This window comes from Anopheles stephensi, chromosome 3 (genome assembly GCF_013141755.1).
Source record: "Anopheles stephensi strain Indian chromosome 3, UCI_ANSTEP_V1.0, whole genome shotgun sequence".
In the NCBI taxonomy this organism is placed as follows: Eukaryota; Metazoa; Arthropoda; class Insecta; order Diptera; family Culicidae; genus Anopheles; species Anopheles stephensi.
This window is the reverse complement of record NC_050203.1, coordinates 11,554,214-11,572,957: the sequence shown is the minus strand read 5'-3', so window position 1 is coordinate 11,572,957 and position 18,744 is coordinate 11,554,214. Positions and strand designations below refer to the sequence as shown.

Here is an 18,744-nt window from a genome sequence, read left to right as displayed (position 1 = left end):
CCCTTCGCAACTTGCCGTACGAGGAATAACGTGCGAAAAGTGTGTTGCTAAAGTCACACGTCGTAGAGGTGATGACTATTTTGGACACCGCTAACCGCTCCTCGATGTCCGTCTCGTTCTCTTTCGCGAGTACTGGTTCCACCGGCCACTCTTCCTGTCCGTAGGACAACCAACGTGGCCCCTGCCACCATCGCTCGCACTGCAGTAACTCTTCGGGCCTCAACCCACGCGATATATCATCCGCCGGGTTATCGCTACCAGGAACATGACGCCAGCATGAAATTCGGGTCTCCTCTTGTATTTGCGCCACCCTGTTGGCGACGAACGGCTTCCATCGACGAGGTGATGATTTGAGCCAATGCATGACGGTCATGGAATCTGTCCAACAGATAACCGTCGACGATGAAACGTTGAGTGCTCGAATCACCTTCTGGAACAGGTGTACTGCTAGCCGTGCTGCACACAGTTCTAATCTGGCGATGGAATGTGTGTTTGAGAGGGACACCACCTTGGACTTAGCCGCTAGCAATCTAACCGTCGAGCCCCGTGTCGAATCCGAGCGTACGTAACAACATGCTCCATAGGCTCCTTGAGATGCATCCGCGAAGAGATGCAGCTGCAGCCTTTCCGGATTGCTATGTGCCACCAATCGAGGTACTCGCAGTTCGCGTAACACATAGAGCGTTGAGTGGAACCTCCTCCACTCTTCCTGAATCTCCGCTGGTAGCGGACGATTCCAGTCCAGCGTCTTCCCCTCGTGCTTCAATCCCCATAGGCGTTGCAGGAACATCTTGGCGAGTATCACCGTTGGTCCCAACAGACCAAGAGGATCGAAGATTCTGGCCGTGTATGATAACACCAGGCATCGTGTCAGCTCTTCTGCAGGGGTTGGCAAATCCACCCGAAACCGAAACATATCGTTGGATGGTTCCCAAACCAAGCCCAGTGTTGAGACTGCTTGGTCTTCTTGCCAGTCTAGAACTGATTTGATGGCCAATCGGCGCTTGGAACACCATCAAGCGCAGCCGGTATGTTCGACGCCCATTTCTTTAGTGAGAAGCCCGCTGATTCCAACATCGATGATATCTGTTTACGTGTCTCGATGGCTTCTGAAACACTTGCTGCACCAGTCAGCAAGTCATCCACATAAAAATCATGCAGAACCGGGTCTACGGCTTTGGGGTACTCCTGTTTGTTGTCATGCGCGATTTGTTGCAACGTACGAGTGGCCAAGAACGGAGCTGATGCGGTACCGTAGGTCACCGTTTGTAGCTCATACGTTGCTATTGGTTCGGTTGAACGTTCCCGATATCGAATGCGTAGCAGTTTTCGATCTTTATCATAATGCAGGATCTGCCTGTACATCTTCTCCACGTCTGCCACTAATGCGACAGAATGCTTCCTGAATCGCAAGATGATTGTGAGCAGATCATCTTGTACCGTTGGGCCAATGAGTAAGGTGTCGTTCAAGGAGTAGCCCGATGTTGTTTTGCAGGATGCATCGAAAACAACACGAACCTTGGTTGAAGAACTCGACTCCTTAATCACGGCATGATGAGGGATGTAGCAGTGCGGCTCACTATCGTCGACAGGTTCGGTGAGTTTCACCATGTGTCCCAACTGCTCGTATTCTACCATGAACCTTTTATACTCCTTTTCCATTACAGGATTGGCCTTTAGCCGCCGTTCAACTCCCAACAAACGCCGATCTGCTATATCCCTTGACAAACCCAGGACTTTCTCCGGTTTGGCATTTCGCGGCAACGACACGACATAGCGACCTTGAGCATTTCGCGTAGTCGTGGAAGCATAATACTTCTCACACAGGTCTTCTTCCAAAGACAACGCAGGGCCTTCTAAAATGCTCTCAGCCTCCCAGAACCGTTGTAGCGAAGCTGCAATGTCACCTTCATTGGTTGCCAGGTGACACAACCGCAAATTGGGCCCAGAACAACGGGAAGTATTCCCAGAGATCGCCCATCCAAACGGTGTCTCCAACAACCATGGTTTTCCTTCGCCCAGTGACCGCTTCCTGCCAGTGTGTAGTTCCCAAAATGTATCACCGCCAATAACCACATCTACCTTTCCGGGGACGTGGAAAGTAGGATCAGCCAACTTTATATTCGGGAGGAACCACGACTCTACGTTTATCGGTGTGGTTGGAAGATCTGCCGACGGAGTCTTTAGTACAAGGAATTCCATTGTTGTAGAGAAGTCAGCCCCTTTCGATTGAACGGCCGCTGTAATGGAACCCTTGACGTGCTGCTGGTGTTGCCCTATACCAGATATGGCAACGTCTACCTTTGACAACGGTGTTAGCAATCGCTGCGCCATGGTTTCGGAAACGAAATTGCACATCGATCCCGAATCGAGAAGTGCCCGCGCATCATACGTGTTGCCGTGATCATCCACGAGCTGGAGAAGGACCGTTTCCAGAAGAACCATTTCCTCATCGGATTGCGCAGCCATGGTCACCGCTGAATTCACATGTAGTAGTGAATGGTGTCGTGCCTTGCACGTAGTGCACCGGTACGACGAGCGGCAATCCCTCACTTGGTGATGACGATTCAGGCAATTCCAACACAGCCGTTCTCGTGTTGCGATTTCCCGCCGTTGGGGTACGTCCTTATTTGCGAATTCCGGACAAGCCCGCAAATGGTGAGCCTCCGTGCAACCAAAAATGCACGGTGGTTGTGGTGGCTGTGGCGCTGACATATGCGGTATTGCTCTTCCTGCCGTCGCTGTGTTACCCACCAACCTTGGTCTATGTTCGAATATTTTTTTGCTACCGGCCACCATTCTCGTATTTAGTTCAGTATGGGAAAACTCACGCGTTGACTTAAGGATTCGGACACGACTATGAAGGAAATCTACTAACTCCTTGTACTTATCTTTCGTGTGCTGTGCTGAATGGTTTTCCCAAGCCAAGATGGTCGCCGTGTCCAGTTTCATCAGCAAGAGGTTGGCGAGCGGCGTATCCCAGTACTCAACGGGCTCGTCGAGTTTCTTCAGCCCGTTCACGTGCCGCGTGAATTCATCCACGAGCTGCGCCAATTCATCCACCCTTTCACGGCTCACTGTCGGTAGGTGATGAATCTTCCGGTAGTACTCGCGAACAAGCGTACGCGGGTTGTCGTATCGCTTCAGCAAGGCAGTCCACGTCACGTCGTAATTATCTGCTGTTAAGGTGGTATGCTCGAAGAGCAATCCAGCATCACCCTTTAACGACGACAGCAGATATTGCAGCTTCATGATGTTAGGAATGTCCGCGGAAGAATCAATCATAGCTACAAATCGGTCCCGGAAAGTAAGCCACTTGGTAGAATCACCATCAAACGTAGGTAATTCGATTTTCGGCAGACGCACATTCACAGCACTCGATCGTCCCGTAGTATTCATCGTTGAATTCGCGATCAACACCGAATCACTCACACCCGGGTTCGAGGGTTGCCTTCGTAGAAGGAAACCCTTCACGCGTCGGTAACGCGTGTCCATTTCGCAACGTTCCGCCACATACGTTTCCGCCCCATCCTCATCTAGCTCCGAAACTTTCGCGCTTGCCTGGAGAAAATCTTCGTAATACCTTTCCAGCTGGTCTAGACACACTGATACTTCACTCACTCTATCATCGGTATATTCACTGGTGAACTGTTCCACGGTTTTAATTAGCTCGGCAGCTTGGCGTTTTTTCAGTTGAAACGCTTTTAATTGTTTCGCCATTTTCTCTTTGAATTTTTGGCGCGTAGGATAATCTCACTGTAACTTGGATGCAACTTGTACGCAAAACCAAATTTCGAATGGCGCAAATTTGAAAACGCAATGGGTGTCGTTGCAGTTATGGGTGCCAAATTTGAAATGGCGTGGGTGGCGTCGGTTTTCTTACGCGTTCCGATCGAACTACACAACTCGCTTTTCTGTTCCTTGTTCGTGACACGATGTAATCTTCACGAACACTTCACAAACGTCTCCTTTGCCCGTGATAGCGGGGCAACCAAAGGTTATGATAAACACAACGGATTTAAACGGAGAAATATCACACTTTGAATCACCACTGTACATAAACGGTACGTAGTGCCGTTTATTCCCAAATCTGTGAACACGTAGTGTCCTGCTGCAAGTTTCACTGCACGTAATGCTTCCTTTCACCGATCCGGTTCGAAGGACCAAATGTATAAATTACACCGGTCGTGAAGGGAGGAAACTTGTGATATTTGGGAATTTCTAAAACTGGAGCGGATAATTGAATATGTGTTATGCGTTTGGAAGTTGCTTTTGTAATGTTTATTCAACCGTCAGATTTGTACATAATTCAATTACTCTAGTTCACTTTTCTTACATTGGCGTCTGGTTTATACTCTCTGCTCGTAGTGTTGTCAAGTGTTGTTTATTTTTCATGCAATAACAATTCAAAATATTTTCATGCAAATTAATTAATTATACTAATTATCCAAATTCAACAAGATCACATATATCAAGGGGGGAGAAGTTTTGTAAAGTTTGCGAGGAGCATTTAAAGTTAATGAGCTTCCTTGGAGCAATTTTAAAGTATCATGATGGAGAAATGTACTTCCAAAAAGGTCAGAGTTACTACTCAAATAGGTAAGAAAACCGTGCTCGAAATAACCTCGATATGGAAAACGGGTAGATCTTTAAGTCCCTTGCATTGGAGTTCAGCGTTGAAGTCAAACCTATCTACAAATTTAAGGCCCAAAAGAAGATGTACATCAGGATCAGCAAAATCTCAATCGCATATTCCAAAATATTACAGGAATGTCCCTATCCCTCTTATCAATAGGAATTGTTTCTTCTGACCTTCAATTATTCTTCAAAAGGCATGGGCTAGCAGGTTTTCATAAAAGTCCTCGTAAAATTGAGCTCTAAAATCCTGAATTCGTCACTACAGGAAAATATTTGAATGTTTTCATTACTTCTTCAAAATTGCTATTATCATTAATCTAATGTTAGTTTGCCAAATCGACCGTCTAGCTCTGTTTACGATTTAACATTCGTATACTTGTTTGAACTGCTATTATGTAGATCAATATTTGGCACATTTTCAAACAAATTCTACCCCTCCAAACTGACTGTAAATCATCGGCTTAAACCTAACTAAACTTTGTTTTTCTCATCGTGAGCTCATCCCAACCCGTTTTGCAACACTTTCCTTTCCCAGGAAAACCATATGATCGGACGCGCGATTGACCGGTAACAGCAAACGAGGCCGATGAGTAAATCTTGGTTTCCGGCCTCGATGCGATTCTTCACCCATCAGCTTCTCGGGTGGTCACAGTTTTTCCCGGGAAAATTTCTACTCGCTCCGGGTCCACTCGAGACCCGGTCCGATATTTTGGGTGGATTCTGGAAAATGTCTTCGATTGCACGAGCTACAGCGAGTGGTGAAGAACGTTTAGAAACCGAGGGAAAACCCGACGAAACCAAGATCATAAACAATATTTGACCTCACGATGTGCCCAGCTCGAATGAGATATGTTCCCGACGGCGGGGTGCGCTACTCGAATTTCAAGTGTCGAAATTTTGGTTTCGCGTTTCGGCTATGATGATGAGCTGCCATTCATTTTCCCACGATTTTCATCGAACAAAAAAAACACGCCTTGAGCGAGTTATACATAGTGGAGAGCTGTATTAAGAATCTACAGTTCTCCACATTTTTAATACCCGTGACATCATGCTATCAGGGTAAATATAGCATCAAACATCAAACACGCTGCGTCTGCAATGACAGTTTCCGTGAAGTTTGACTCAATCACTGATAAGGTGACATTAAACACTGCAGAAGAATGATTGGCTTGCTTATGCCGCTGATAAGCTCAACAGACCAAGAAAAAAATCCAAAAAACTGGAACACACAAATTCAAATTCCTTATCACCAGGCACGTACCTGTTGCCATTGATCCTCGAAGGAGGACTCGGACGAGAAGCATCCCGTTTCGTGGATGATCTGGAGCTCCCGGAAAATGCTTCCACTCGGCAGTATATCCATCGTTGGGCGTTCTTGCAACTGGTAGCGGGATCCGAACTCGGGACACAAATCGCAGTCGAAGCTCGTTTCGCAAAACACTCCGCTTAAGCGGCTGGCAACTGCATTCACACTAGACGAAACAACAGCCCTCTAAACAGCCCCTAAACAGCTAATAATACTATGATTCTTTTGCCAGCTACTTTCTCTAGGTCGAGCACGGATATTGGCTTCTGCTGATGCTTAAACACTTATTTTGCACAACAATTATAACAACAACGAAACTAAACCGGCTTCTTGCTGCGTTGCTCACAGACACACTTACGAACGCACACACACATCATTCGAAACGCACACTAAATAACCGCACACAACACAAACCTCTCGGGCGGTTACGACCACGAAACTGATCTCCGGCGCGAAAAACAAAAATCGATGATTAATAATGCTTTTATCTTCGGTGCCCAGCAGCCAGCCTTTGGTGCGATTTTGTTTTTCACTACCACAGCCAGCGCTTTTCCTGCCTTTTCCGGTTCTGGGGATGGGGAAAAATGGAACTCGTGACTGCTCAATTGGCCGCTTTGTTTACATCTGCACGTTGCGCCTCGATGACTTCACACATCGTATAGACACACGGAAAGCACACACACACACTCACCGAACAAAACGGAAAACACAACACAACCCGCCGCGCACAAACACTTCGAAGGAAGGAAATCGGTGTGCTTCTTGATTTTCACACCGGCGTGGAAAAACTTTTCTCGCACTTCTCAACCGGAGGTTTCCTTTTTCCTTGTTTTCCCCCTTAGCTTGGTGCTAAATTCTTGCTGTTTTGCAGCTTCGTTTACTGATTTTTGAACGCTTTATCATATGGCACAAACACACACGGCACCGCACAAACACTCGTACCGCCACTTGGGCGAGAATTGAAAACGATCACTTCAAACTTTTGCTTTCGCTTATTAATCGGTTACCAGATAGCTTCTGCACACAACAGCACATTGCGAACCATTTTAACGTTTGAACAGGAACACACACTCACTCGCACACACTAGGACGCGCTAGGACGCACGCGGCGTGCGTACGACTACAAGATCCGCACAGGAATTCGCTAGCATGAATTTGGATTTGAGGAGTATTTTTTACTACTACCGGAATTCACCACGAATGGAAATTGGAGTTAAGCATGGTACACAGGTAACATCGTGTTACTTTTAACTTCATTCACAACTACTTGCTATTCACGGGAACTCTCCTCCGGGGATATCAGAAACTGCACTCAACATTTGTTCACTCGTTTCACTTTGTTTGAGTTTATCTGCTTGCTTGCACAACAGTTGATAGTTGCAATACGCCACCGGATGCAGAACACTTCCGCTTGTTTTAGAAGTGGCAGCTTCCAGGATGTCTGCGTTCTGTAAGGCGGAAAGGAAGGAAAGAAGGAAATAATTAGAACGATATTCCGGGAAAGAAACGTCTCCACTTAAATCAGTTGTTCGACACCTCATCCAAAAACCAGCTGACAAGACTCTCCATATCTTCCCGCTTATGCTTTGACAGCTCATAGCTCCGCACGGTTTGTTTAACAGTAGACAAACCCCCGGCAAATATAGTCAACAAACAAGCACAAAAAATGGCAGCACCAAATGGTCTGTCTTTCTTCGTCCCGTGTGTCCACCGAGGATGGCAGGCAGCATTCAATAATTCCAGCCCCGCAGCGGGAAAACGAATTCCCGTGTTCTATTTTTGGCATTTCGGTACGGTGGATGACGGTCGACAAGAAGTGGGTGGGGGAGGGGGCCCAAACTCAACGTGCCGCGCCGTCCCAGTGGCGGAAATGATTATTTATCTGAATGCACACACCACCAACGCACCAGCGATTGTGTGTTGCGCTAGGCACCGGCCGAGGGCCAGCCAGAGCCGGACCAGCAATCAAAGCCAGTGAGACTCCAATCTCACACCACGGCTCATTCAACACGCACACCAACGCACAAGCAGCATCCCCCCACAGCTAGATGATTGTATCTAATCGGCTCGCGCCATTACTAACCCCGGTGAAAGAGAAAGTGATCTTGACCCCTTCTTCACGGGCACGATGTCGTCCAAAATGGAGGATTGACGCTGTTCTTGAAAAGAACAGCACACGTTACAAAAGTACACACACGCACCACGCAGAGAACTTGCGCGCACCGGAAACGGCGACGAGGACGCGGCTTTATGGGAAACAACAAACCGAACACGATCAGGGAGAACGCGCGCTGCACAAAACACTCGTGGTGACTCGCACCGGCTGCTGGTGAAAAAAAACTAAAATCGCAGCTGACATCACGCTGACGCTGAGGGTCCCTCGCCGTGGCTTGGGATTTTTTTTGTTTGGACCGGTCAAGCCACAGCACCGCAGCAAAGCGTGAGAGCGGAGAGCGCCGATGCAAGCGGTTTGCACGCTTGGGCGAGAGTTGGCTTAAAAGTCGTTAGGCTTCGTAGCTAGAAGAGCATTGCGTAGGGTGATAACATTTTAGGCTTAAGTCTGAATAGATGCCCCCTTCCACTCACGGCACACACTTTTCGCTACTGAGTTACCTAAAATTTAGGTAAAAGTTGAGCAAAAATGTGAAAAAAATTGTAAATAACATATAATAATTCTGAATAATAAATAAATAATTAATTGTAGTAAAAAGTCTGAAAAAGATACCCATTTGCGTAACTCAGTTCCAACAATGAGCACCCTTGAGTGGGGGGGAATCTATTGAGACTTTAGCCTACAACACTACGCAGCGTAGCCAAATCAAATGCCCTAGCAACTTCTCAACCCATCCTCTCATTACTCGTTGTTATTCTTTCTCACACCTCTTTCTCTCTCTCTCGCTTTTGATGTTTCTTTATTTTTCCAAACAGTTCGATCCAACGGCATGCATGCACGCCGTAACACACTGTACGATCGAACAGGTCCCACAAAACCGTACGTTAGTGTGCGTGCGATCATGCAGCTATGCTCTCCTTCTGTCTCTCCAACGGCGCGTAGAGTGAGACGGGTGAGAAAGGGAATTGAAAGAGAAAACAAAATACCCCTTTAACTCAGTGTTTCTCAAGCGCGGTTGGTTGATATCGTCTTGTTCTACTGCTTGGTGCGGTTTCTAGTCTAGAAAGTCTTAAAGATGTCTAGCCGGGAGATGTGGTCCCGAATCGCTTCGGATCCTCTGCGCCACCACAAATAGAATGGAATGTAGACGAAGAATGGTCTAAAACAGGGGGCTGTAAAAAGACAACGGGAGCGATGGTGTGCGTCATCGCATCGCCGGAGCATGAATTTACTTAACGCTGCGCGTCGCTTTTGATAACAAATTGCGCCAACGTGCAGTGAAGTCGTGAAGGGAAAATAAATAAAAACGCAGCCCCGTAGTGGTTCATTTTTTTTGACACATACACTTTTTGCTAGATTATTTTTTACCAACATTCTTCCCACTTAATCTACCAATATTTTACGAGCTTTAATTTCCGAAAGAGGTACGCTTTGTTTGAACTTTAAAGGCGAAGCGTGTTTCAATCGCTCGTGTAGATTAGATAATGCCAGAGATTTGTTTGAAATAAAAAAAAAGAAAAACTTCGTAAGAAGACAACCAGCTCCATCAGTCAAACAAGCGAGCAGAAATCGATCAATGTGTGATGAGATTTTTATGGACGCGTTTAACGTTTATCGCAACTCGTTAAAGAGGTACGGTCGGAGCCCACCATTAATGGGGGATGGTCGTCCGAAAAACCAAAACAAAGGAAAACTGGTTGACCTCCGGAGGTGTGGGAAACCGGACGGGGGAAATTGGTACGATTTTCCTTCCATTCGCATTGGTAGCCCCTTACAAAAAAAAATACGATTGCTGGATTTCGGGGTTACGGTTGAGCTGTGTACGGGAAAAATTGAGTGAAAAACGAAACGAAACGGGGAAGAAAACATTAAAGCGTCCCCACGTCAAACGTCATAGACACGGATACGCACAGGGAGGGTTCATGCTATTATGTGCGAGGTCCAATAAAGTTGTTTTTGTTGCACGGGGTGTAAAAAAAGCGTACCCCCTTTCCGTAGAGGGGTGACGTTATGGATGCTATCCCCCCTTGAACCACACACACACACACGCAGACACTTTTAAAAACCCAACTCTAAACTCATGCAATGACCCCTACCGCCGTGAACCAACTGATGACGTAGCACATAATTTGCCAGCCATTTGTCGCGCCAGAAGTCTCGTGGGGTCGGAGGGTGAGTTTCACAGTACGGCCGAGGGAATCGAACCAGCTTCTAATCCATTATCACGCACCCACTATATATCTATAAACACACACACACACACACACACACACACACACACACACACACACACACACACACACACACACACACGCACAGATAGAGCCCCCGGGCACCAGGAACTGTTTGTACATATTAACTAAACATTCTCCACGGCGAGCGCGAGAGAAGGTTGTGAATGTGATTTGACTTTTTAATTAGTTTAACGCGTTCTAGGGGTCCTCGGAATCGAAGTCAACGACGCACCGGACACAAACCCACCAGCGTGTGACTACTACGGCTAAGCAGGAAGACGGAGCTAAGGTTCAACAGCTAAACAACGAGCAAGGGGGGTGGTGTTTCTTGGCGGGCCACGGCGGAAGCTATACATCTTCACACGCGTGAAGTTTGAAATGGCGAGCCGAGGTTTGTTTAAAATGGCCATACGGCAATGCAATGCGACCCCGGTCGAATGCATCCATAAAATCGATCATCCGGTTCGGATCTGGTGAGGTAGGTTGTGCGTTTTTCGATATCAACAACAAAAAGTTGGCCATCTTTCTTTCCTTTTTTTTCTCTCCTTCCAGCTGGCGATCTATTTCCAGGGCCACGGAGGCCATCTATTTTTGAAGCACTTGGTTGGTAGAATTTTTTTGGGTGATACTTTTGTTTAAAAATGAGATCATTGCACAGCATGGTTTCTGGCTTGAGGTTTATGGGGAATTTAACGTGATTTGTTTCCTTTTTGCAAGTCTCGCTGCATATGTCTGCGAAGGATCAATAAATTTACAATCTCACCTAACACGAGCCAGACGAGTGCTAGAGGGTGTTTTTGTGTTGGGGATATCATAAAACAAAACTGATCTTTTCCCCTTTGATGAACTAACCTTCCGGGAATACCGCGTACACAACGGGGTGTGCTGATAGGCTGCCCTCTTTGATAGGGTTCTGCTCTGTGGCCACTTGCGTTCAACAAATTTGTTTATGTCAGTGGTCTATTTTTAACCCTTATCCTTTAAAGGAATGAAATGTTGACTCATAAATCATTTTTTTTCCTTTAACACGGACTCAGCTTCATGATAGTTATATTTAAAGCTTCATGAAAAGTTTATTTTAAACTTTCTTTTCATTTCTTTTTTAATAAGAATTTCTTATTTTTAAAATATTTTCACTAAATTAACCAATAAAGAGTATTGAAAAAATGCGTTTAAGAAAATTGATTTTATCAGATTGATAGTAAAAAATATTTAAAGTTTTACTACCGATGGATTCTACTTGAAGCGAATCTCTCTCAACCGTTATTGCCTTTGAGAGGATTGCTACTAACGTAATAGCGGCTATTGATTTAATCAGTTTAGCACATGGACTGTTTGATATGGTGTCATATGGTATAGCCTTCTTCCTAACAAGACGTCCTAATAACAGACAGATCTGGCATGATAGAACTAGCTCCAAAAGCCACTCAAAAGGGAATCAAACCAGATTCCCAGAACCAGAAAATGATTCCTCAGTAATTTTGAAGTCTTCAATTTTACTCTCTCAAAATTAGCCACAGAACGAAAATGAATAAATCTTAATAAAACAACTTTTCGTCTAACGATTCACTCGAACACTATCGCAACCACATCCACACACTTTAGCTGCTTTCCCAAACAAAAAGCAGCATTCGCACTTATCACTGCCAAGCACAAAGCGCGGATTATTCGCACACACAGCGTTCGTTCTTCCTACTAGTGCTGCTGATGGTTCTGCGGATGCTTCGTCCACAGCAAACGGTAACTTACTTTTAATGCTCGCTGCGCTGGTACGGATACCGCGCTCCCGAAGCCCCGTCACCGATACAGTAAACCGGAAAGACCGGGAGCTGTAGTTTACCGCCTGTCTTTACCGGAAGCGGAACAAACAGCACTCAACAACAAAACTGCACAAACACACACATACGTACACACACACCTTCCTCTTCTGGTAGAAAATCGGATGTGTTTCTGGGAGCGAAACAGTGGAATTTGATTCGAATCAGGACGCACCAGAACACGGCATAAACACACACACACACGTGCACAAAGCCACATACAAAACACACACGTGTATTACACACACTGTTGTGGTGGTGGAGGTGGTGCTGTGTGCGACGGAGACCTGGAGAACCAACCCCCTACCTCCCTTCCCACCCCAAATACAGAGCGAGCGCGTAAATGTCCACACACACACACACACTCTCGGGTTATCCGACACACGACGCGTGGCGTGCGAAAATTTCGTGCGATCTGCCGGCCTCGAACGTCTACTCGCATCTGGCAAACCGTCAGCGGCAATACCATCGGCACCCGAAACTGGGGCTCTTCGGCGGTCGGACCGCCTCGGCTCGGTTAGGGACGAAAACGGTCGCCCTTTCGGTGGGCTCGCAGGGCGATGGAGTCCGTGCGTGGAGCCCGTGCAGGAAGCGACCGGGAGCAGACGCAGTCAATGAAAAGCACGAGCCACCAATTTTCCGACCACGAAGCAGATGACTGGACTGGTCGATGATGATTCTCGCCGACGCTGATGATGATGACGCCGTTCGTTTATCTCGCGCTCGCTCTCGGTTGCTCTTCTGGTGGCCGGGTGAACGGGTCCTTTGAGGGGGGAGGGGAACCGGATGCAAGCTTTTGCGAAGCGAATTTCCACCGGCAAGCGCTTTCGCTTTACTGGGAGGGAGAAAAATGGAGAGTATGCGAAGGAAACCCTCGCTCGCTCATCGCTCTCTTCCTTGCTCAGCTGAACCGATACGGTGAGCGATAAGCGTCCCGGCAGCCATTGAAGAGAGTTTGCGCGCTGTTTTCCACCATTTTTTCTGGTTCCTCTACCCTCCACACACACACACCGGCTCCACACAGCATCCAGGAAAAGCGGCTTGTTTATTTATGAAACGAACCCAACGAATGCGACCCGATGGCCCGCTGGAGTCGGCCGAGCGTTTTGCCTAGCGTTGCCGGTTTGCCCGGTGCGAAACGGGGCTCTAGCCGGTCCGGTATTCCATCCACCGCTACCAGGACAACCAGTAACTAAAATCCGACTCCCCCTCCCCCCTCCACCACCTCATCCACCATCCTCTCGTCTGTCCCGTTCACGGGGAAAACAACGCTCGACTCCCGTCTACTCCAGCCACCACCAGCGCGAATGCCGGCTGTACCGGGCGTGCGTCGTACGAACGGACGACGGATGGACGCTTTTTCCCTGCTTCCCACTTTCCCTCGCTATCCTCGCGTTTCCACATTTTCCCAACTTCCGTTGGAATGCTTTTTTTCACAGGAAGAAAATGCGAAAACACAAATAATAAACGCCAAAAGAAAGAAGTTATTTTGCTCGGTGGAAATTGTTAAGTGACGCGGTTGCAACACACGTGGAACGGTTGATGTGTGTATGTGCACGGTACGTAGTGGACAGGAATGCTATCCAACTACTGCCGCTGTCCTGACGCTACCGGGCCTGTGCGCTTGGCACGGCGCATGAGTGAGCGGGGACGGATGGAAGGGGAGCCGCATTGGCAAGCTTTTGAGGAAATGTTTCGATCAAAATCCTTCCCGATGGGGAGTACTGCTAAGTAATGCAGAGAGTAGCGAACGTAGCGCTGCTGGAGGAGGCATCTCGCCCGCTGGAAATCATTGAAATAAGTAGTTGCGATGCGAATACGTCGTTGGAATGGTGCTAGTTGGGTGGCGAAGAATGTGTGCTGTAACATTTTATTCAAAAATCTAGATTCCTCTTACACTGGATCATCTGCTGATAAACCATTAGATAATATGCAAATAAGACTCCGCTTAATAGGTGGTCGAAGAGTGATGTAAAATATTCAGGATTTTAGCTACACGGTGGATTCGAGTTTGAAGCTCAACCTAACTGGACTTCGTTATCCGAAGAACCTTATTATTACTAATTTATTATTACTAGTAGAGACGATCATTTTAAATTATTCAAACATCTCACGCTACAATTTTTATTTCTGATTACGAATTATTTTTAAAACAATTGGTAATGTAGAGGAAAATGTGTGTTAATTATAAGAAAATTAATAAAATTATATTATATAAATTTTAATTATGAAAGTACTTCTGGAAATATTTAATTTATCTAACGATGAAATGTTCCCGTTGTGTTGTACCCGAACTGCAATAATAAATGAGCACTTGTACGCTAGCTCGCGTGCAAGTGATTCTTTTACGCAAGACGCATATCAACGAGCGCCATCTGGTGTTTGGGGAGAAATATGCGACAGGAATTTAAATGTGGTTTGAAATAGGAACTTTAACGGTCATTCGAATTTATAAAATTAGCTAAAGAAATGTGTGAATCGGGTTAAAAACTAGCTTGACTAATCATTTTTTTAAATTAAAAAGTATATTTGATTCATCAAGCGTAATTTATTTAACCAAGGGGGGTATGATAAGAAGGAAGATCAATCTTCAGTCTTCCTTCTTCCGATTTGTGAATGAAAGGTACACATCGAGTTTTAACAATTCTTACAATTCAGTCAGCCAAACAGTTCGATCTAGCGTTCTTTACAAGCTTGTGATATGTGACACCTTAAGTAAATATAAAGGTTCTCAGAATACCATAGCCATACCATTCAAAAGAATAATGTATGAAGCGTTTTATTATGAATTATGAAAACTAACTACTCGATGAGAAGAGACACAGATTCAAATTGTTTGCAAGTATGAATTTTTAACTTTTTTTCTCATTTTACTAACCAATAATGATTTCAACCATAAACTAGATCCCTTAAATGATTCGTTGGGCCCCTGAAATGAAAGCCTCTTCGTGTGCCGCACGCTCACTTCACCGTGTCCTTTATCCACTCGCTCGCACTGTCTAAATTTACAAACATTTCGCTGCCATTCGCACGACAGTACGGGAAGTTGAACATCATCATCCCCGCCAAGAAGTAGCGTGGTACATTATCAACCCGCTTGAGGTACTGCAGTGGAGATCCCGTGGCGTAATTGTGACAGTGACCCGCCGGACGTTCTTTATACACTCCGCACAGCACATCTTCCGTCGCTGGCAGATGGATACCGAGCTTTTCATAGTCTTTGCGGCAGTTAACTACCGAGGACAGATTCATTGCGTCACGTTCCAGCTTCGGGAAGAGGTATTTGTTACGCTTCCAGCCGCTTAGCGTTAGGCAGGACTCTTTGTAATCATCAATGCTGGGTAGACAGATGGGTTTAACGTTTGGCTTCGCTGTATCTGCGTTATGCTTTAGCTTCAACAGAGCCAGATTGTTGCTGTAGAGCGGTTGGTTGTAGCTGGGATGGAAGAGGACCTGCTCGATATCAACCGATTGGGTCGTGGTGGTCACACCGGCTTCGGAGTCCTCCAGCGTACGAATGTTGTGCTCTCCGAGGCGAACCGATTTGCTGCGGAAGATAGAAACAGGGAAATGAGAAGCGATCTTCCTTATCTTCTAAAACTAAGGCATGACACTTACAGCTTATAGTTACCGAAGATCCCATCGATACAATGCCCAACGGTGAGCACATACCGTGGATGCACGAGCACCCCGCTGCAAACCAGATGGATCTGTGCCTTATCTAGCTGCCGGAATTCCAGCAGCACATTCCAAGGATATTGATTGAATACGGGCTTCTGCATCTCGTCCCGTATCTCCGCGTTGTTTGCCTTACCACAATCTTGCAGCTTAAGCAAATTCCTCTGGTCAACCATTCGCTGATGAGCTTTGATCCAGCTGGCGTACTGAGCGACATCGGTGTAAGTGGCCGGCAGTGCCGCATTACACGACGACTCCCCATTATCGAGATCCATCCGGGCGGCCGCACTCACAATCCCACGCAGATACCACACCTGATCCTTGGCGAAGTACAACCCGCCACCACTGTCCCCGGAGCACACGTTAGCACCGGTTTCGGTACCGATGGCACACAGTTTACCCACGTCCTGTGGCAGAAAGCGAACGTGCTCGGGCAGCTGCTCGATACACTTCTGCTTCTCGATCACCCTCATCGACGCTTGCTGAAGCGTTTCGCTGATGCGGTGCGACTCGTCGAACCCAAAGCCAACGGCAATACCCGACTGGCTGAGCACATCGATAAGCGTTGGGTTGTGCGCCGGCCACAGACAGATCGGGAAGATGACGAACGTCTCGAACGAGATCGCCCGATCGGGACGCATCAGGGCGATATCGTTGTAGAACTTGCGACTATCGTACTTGGGGTGCAGGATGATTTCGAACAGGTTGTAAATTTCTACATTCGGATCGGTGTCGTTGTACAGCTGGTACAAGCCAACCTTCACGAAGTATCGTTCCGGGTTCGGTTCCTGTATGCAGTGAGCAGCTAAAACAAGCAGAATGTGAATTTAGCAAGTGACTTCACTGTGACGGGGTAGTCCCCACGATTTGCTTACCAGATAGAATGAAGTTCTCACTGATAATAGATCCACCGCACTTGTAATCGGGCCTAGCCGTCGTCTTTCCACGTGCAAATAGGGCCGCATGCCAGGGCCAGTCGCCACGCTCTGCCTTGATACCTTTCGTCACGAGTCCCATCGGTGAAAGGCGACGCACTCCACAGGTTGCTAAAACAGGAAGCCTTCTTTAATGGGTGTTTCAAAGTTGCATTAAGTTAAAGGCAAATTACACGACTCAACTGTAGCAGGTCGGAGCAATGTAAACAGCACCAGTAATACCGTGGGGATTCCCCAACACTCGCTGATAACCTTTCCCATGCTGCAGTGGACCGAACCGTCCAACACAACTGCTTGTCTGGACGTCTACTCTTACAATGAGAAACGGGTACCGAGGAAGCCTTCCTGCAGCTGAGACTGATCGAGGATCGAGGCTTTACGGGAGAATCGCTGATCGTGAGATTATGGAGAGACAGTTCGGAGCAATTTTCGGCAAAGTCGGTAGAACATCTAGACGCACACAGCCACAGTTCATGGTGGGAGCTGGTTGTTTTTTTGTTTGTTTTATTAACCGGACCGACAGTTCCGGGCGGCTTACATATCAGTATACAAAGAGGTAACATAAAGTTAAGTGAAAAGGGTATAGACCGCTACTAATATATAATTAACTAGATTTTATGCTACGCGTGTCATGCTTACATCGGAGGTTCAACCATTCAAAGGGGACAGTGGCTTACATCGAATATGTTTTGCGTTATGTTTTTTTTCCTCACCCTCTCCCATAGTTCCGCTTAGGGGGGCTTTTTTGCTTCATTTAAGTTCCATTTAAGTACGTACGCCTGCGCGTATGCAAGCGGCACCACATCTGAGAAGAGACTATTTAAAAAGTGGCTGGCTGGCTGTGTTACATATGTTTTACTAATGCGTAGAAGTTTAAGTGTAACGATCATGGCGATTTACGATTTACATCGTGTATGTGTGTGTATTCTCTCCCTAATTCTCCTACTTCAGCATTTCCTCAATACTGCTTGCCGATAGCTCGGGGATAGGGAAATGGTGGCTTTTGCGAAAGCTAAGGATCCGAACGCTTTTAGAAAGTACTTTATCACATCGCACATTTGCGAATCAGCAGATACTCGGAGAACTGTTGCGTCTCGACACCACCGCCAGTGCTGGCCTCCACGCTGAACCCGGCATTTAGCAGCCGCGTCAGCACCTGGATCGAGTTGAGCTTGCAGTACCCGTTCAGCGGAAACCGTATCACCTGCCGCCCGTCGAACTGATTCCAAGCCGCACCGGTCCGTGCGTCCAGAATGGCCTGGTTCGTCTCGGGAAACACCTCGTCCAGGACGGCCCGTTCGGCCGAGATCAGTATACGTTCGCCCAGATCGGGTGAGATGTGCAGTGCCACCACGTCATGGTTGGTGGTGTCCGTCTGCAACGCGCCCTTGCACTTGCTTCGGCTGCCACCAAACGGTGGTATGCCGTTCCCGCTGCGCTGGCGCTCTTTCTTCAGATGTTCGATCTGTTTGATCATAGCTGAAAGTGGTAGACAAAAAAAAATGCGAAAGAGGTTAGAATTCTCCTCATTCTATGAAGAGTGCTTGAAGATCGTAAAGCGTGTAACAATCGCTGGAAAGTATACTCACGAACAATATCGAAATATTTGGCCTCCTCCAGCAGCAGCTCCAGGTCTGGGAAATCTTCCGATACCAGCAGCTTTGAGTTGCGCATGAAGTTAAGTATATGGCGAAACATGCCTCCATCGCGATCGATAAAGTAGTGCTGCTTCAGTGAATCCAGCACGATCGGGATGCAGCCGTTGAAGAGCTTGGCTAGCCGCGAGTCGGGATATCTTGGGGGTGGAAAATTGAATTAAAGGGAGAAGGAGTTTACTGAAAAGCATCTTTGTGGTAATACATGATAAACTGTACAATCTACTCTAAATGATAGCCTTGTGATGAGGAATCTGGTTCTGATTTGTTTCTCAAGTTCCAGGCTGACTTTAATGCAAGACGACCAGTGAGAACTCTGAGACCCATGAACGCTGTGGGACTCACGAGAAAAACTTTTACCCCAGGAA

At 46.9% G+C, this 18,744-nt stretch overlaps 3 protein-coding genes across 7 annotated transcripts in view; all 3 read right to left on the bottom strand.

The window, feature by feature from the left end:
- LOC118514188 (Krueppel-like factor luna) overlaps positions 1 to 13,021 on the bottom strand; it is a 262,700-nt gene extending 249,679 nt beyond the window's left edge. Inside the window, exons 1-2 of one of the 4 annotated variants that reach the window (XM_036060875.1) lie at positions 12,041 to 13,021; positions 5,900 to 7,392 (exon numbers count right to left, since the gene is read on the bottom strand). In XM_036060875.1, the coding sequence (XP_035916768.1) occupies positions 5,900 to 6,001 (102 nt within the window). In that variant the 5' untranslated portion in view covers positions 6,002 to 7,392; positions 12,041 to 13,021. Of the gene's footprint in view, positions 1 to 5,899; positions 7,393 to 8,027; positions 8,290 to 12,040 lie in introns of those variants that run through there. The other 3 variants (XM_036060874.1, XM_036060876.1, XM_036060877.1) reach the window with 3 other exon arrangements.
- A 1,835-nt stretch (positions 13,022 to 14,856) lies between these two features.
- LOC118514184 (serine protease 53-like) lies at positions 14,857 to 17,050 on the bottom strand. Its single transcript, XM_036060869.1, has 4 exons — positions 16,895 to 17,050; positions 16,662 to 16,832; positions 15,727 to 16,591; positions 14,857 to 15,655 (listed from the first exon to the last, which is right to left on the bottom strand). The coding sequence occupies exons 1-4, from the start codon at positions 16,980 to 16,982 to the stop codon at positions 15,070 to 15,072; spliced, it is 1,710 nt and encodes a 569-aa protein (XP_035916762.1). The 5' UTR covers positions 16,983 to 17,050; the 3' UTR covers positions 14,857 to 15,069.
- Positions 17,051 to 17,191: 141 nt separating this feature from the next.
- The window catches only part of LOC118514183 (BTB/POZ domain-containing protein kctd15), a 40,259-nt gene continuing 38,706 nt past the window's right edge, over positions 17,192 to 18,744 (bottom strand). For both annotated transcript variants that reach the window (XM_036060868.1, XM_036060867.1), the window contains exons 3-4: positions 18,311 to 18,516; positions 17,192 to 18,200 (exon numbers count right to left, since the gene is read on the bottom strand). In XM_036060868.1, coding sequence (XP_035916761.1) covers positions 17,767 to 18,200; positions 18,311 to 18,516 — 640 coding nt within the window. In that variant the 3' untranslated portion in view covers positions 17,192 to 17,766. The remainder of the gene's footprint in view (positions 18,201 to 18,310; positions 18,517 to 18,744) is intronic.